Raw genomic sequence first — 1,177 nt, forward strand, 5'->3', positions numbered from 1 at the left:
GTTCTTGTATATGTCCTGGCCGGGGATCGAACCCACAACTTTGGCACATCGGGATGACGCTTTAACCAACCGAGCTTGAAGCACCGGCCGGGGCTTAACAACACACGTCAAAGCCATTCACCCCCACCCCGACGCCTCCACACTGCCCCAGGCCAGGGTTCACACACACTGCCCCACCCAGCATCCCGCACACCCCAGGCCTGCGCCCACCAGTTCCAACTGGGTGGTCTCTCAAGACCCCTTGGGGTGGAATGCACTGGGCCTGGAAACATGGGCAGCCAAAGAGCAGGCGTCTAGTGCCACCTAGTGGTCCCTGGAGGAGGGCACGGGGGTAACAGGAGGAAATCCGACTGCATCAAAGACGGCCTGGCACCTGGTCTCCGGGCTGGACAGAGGTCTCTGCCAGCCACCAGGCGGAGAGGGGAGGTGAGGAGGTGGCTGGCTGGCGGGCAAGCAGAGGCCGCTCTCCTCTTGGCGGAGCCGAGAACACAGTTCAGTTCAGGAACCAGAGGGGCCGCCCATCCTCTAGCCCCGGATGCTCAGAGGCCAGGCCCCAACACGAGCCTGTGAGGGCCAGGTGGGGGCGAGCCGGGCGGTGGGCCTATTACATGATTCTGGGCCCACACCCTCCAAGTCTAAGTTCAAAAAATAAATCATCGCAAGGGCTGGGGAGAAGAGGAGCCAGCCAGGAGGGAGCAGAGTCCCCAGGAGGGCAGACTCGCTCCCGGGCCCTCAGTCCAGCTTCGATTCCTTCAGCAGGTACAGGCTGTCCTCTTCCAGGAAGCTGTGGGCAGAGGAAGGAGCCACTGAAGCCCGGGCCCGAGGGCGCCCCCTGGTGGCGGGGCGGGGTGAGTGCAGGCAGACCGCAGCGGGGGAAGCAGCAGAGAACCGTCTCCCCTGAGAGCCTTGAGGAAGGGCACGGGGAAGGCGAGCCCTGGGCAGCGGGCACTCACCTGAAAAAGAGGACGTGGACGGGGATGGTGCTGATGTGCCAGATGGCGTGGGCATCCAGGACCCAGAAGAGGGGCGGGAAGTCCAGCAGCTCGAGCAGGGACAGCCCCTGCAGCAGCAGGACCACCGCCATGCACTTGCGCACGTGAGGCAGCTGCTGCCGGTTCCACCAGCACCAGGCCAGCCACCACACCACGTTCACCAGGCCTGGGGGTGGGGATAGAGG

The 1,177-nt window shown here is 64.5% G+C and overlaps 1 protein-coding gene across 1 annotated transcript in view; it reads right to left on the reverse strand.

Moving 5' to 3' along the window:
• Positions 1-6: 6 nt before the first annotated feature.
• Positions 7-1,177, reverse strand: part of PGAP3 (post-GPI attachment to proteins 3) — a gene marked incomplete at its 5' end in the record, with an annotated part of 31,323 nt that continues 30,152 nt past the window's right edge. The window contains 2 exons of the mRNA XM_006774430.1: positions 7-784; positions 954-1,158. Coding sequence (XP_006774493.1) covers positions 733-784; positions 954-1,158 — 257 coding nt within the window. The remainder of the gene's footprint in view (positions 785-953; positions 1,159-1,177) is intronic.

The sequence above is a fragment of the Myotis davidii genome, unplaced genomic scaffold (assembly GCF_000327345.1).
Source record: "Myotis davidii unplaced genomic scaffold, ASM32734v1 scaffold327, whole genome shotgun sequence".
Taxonomy (NCBI): Eukaryota; Metazoa; Chordata; class Mammalia; order Chiroptera; family Vespertilionidae; genus Myotis; species Myotis davidii.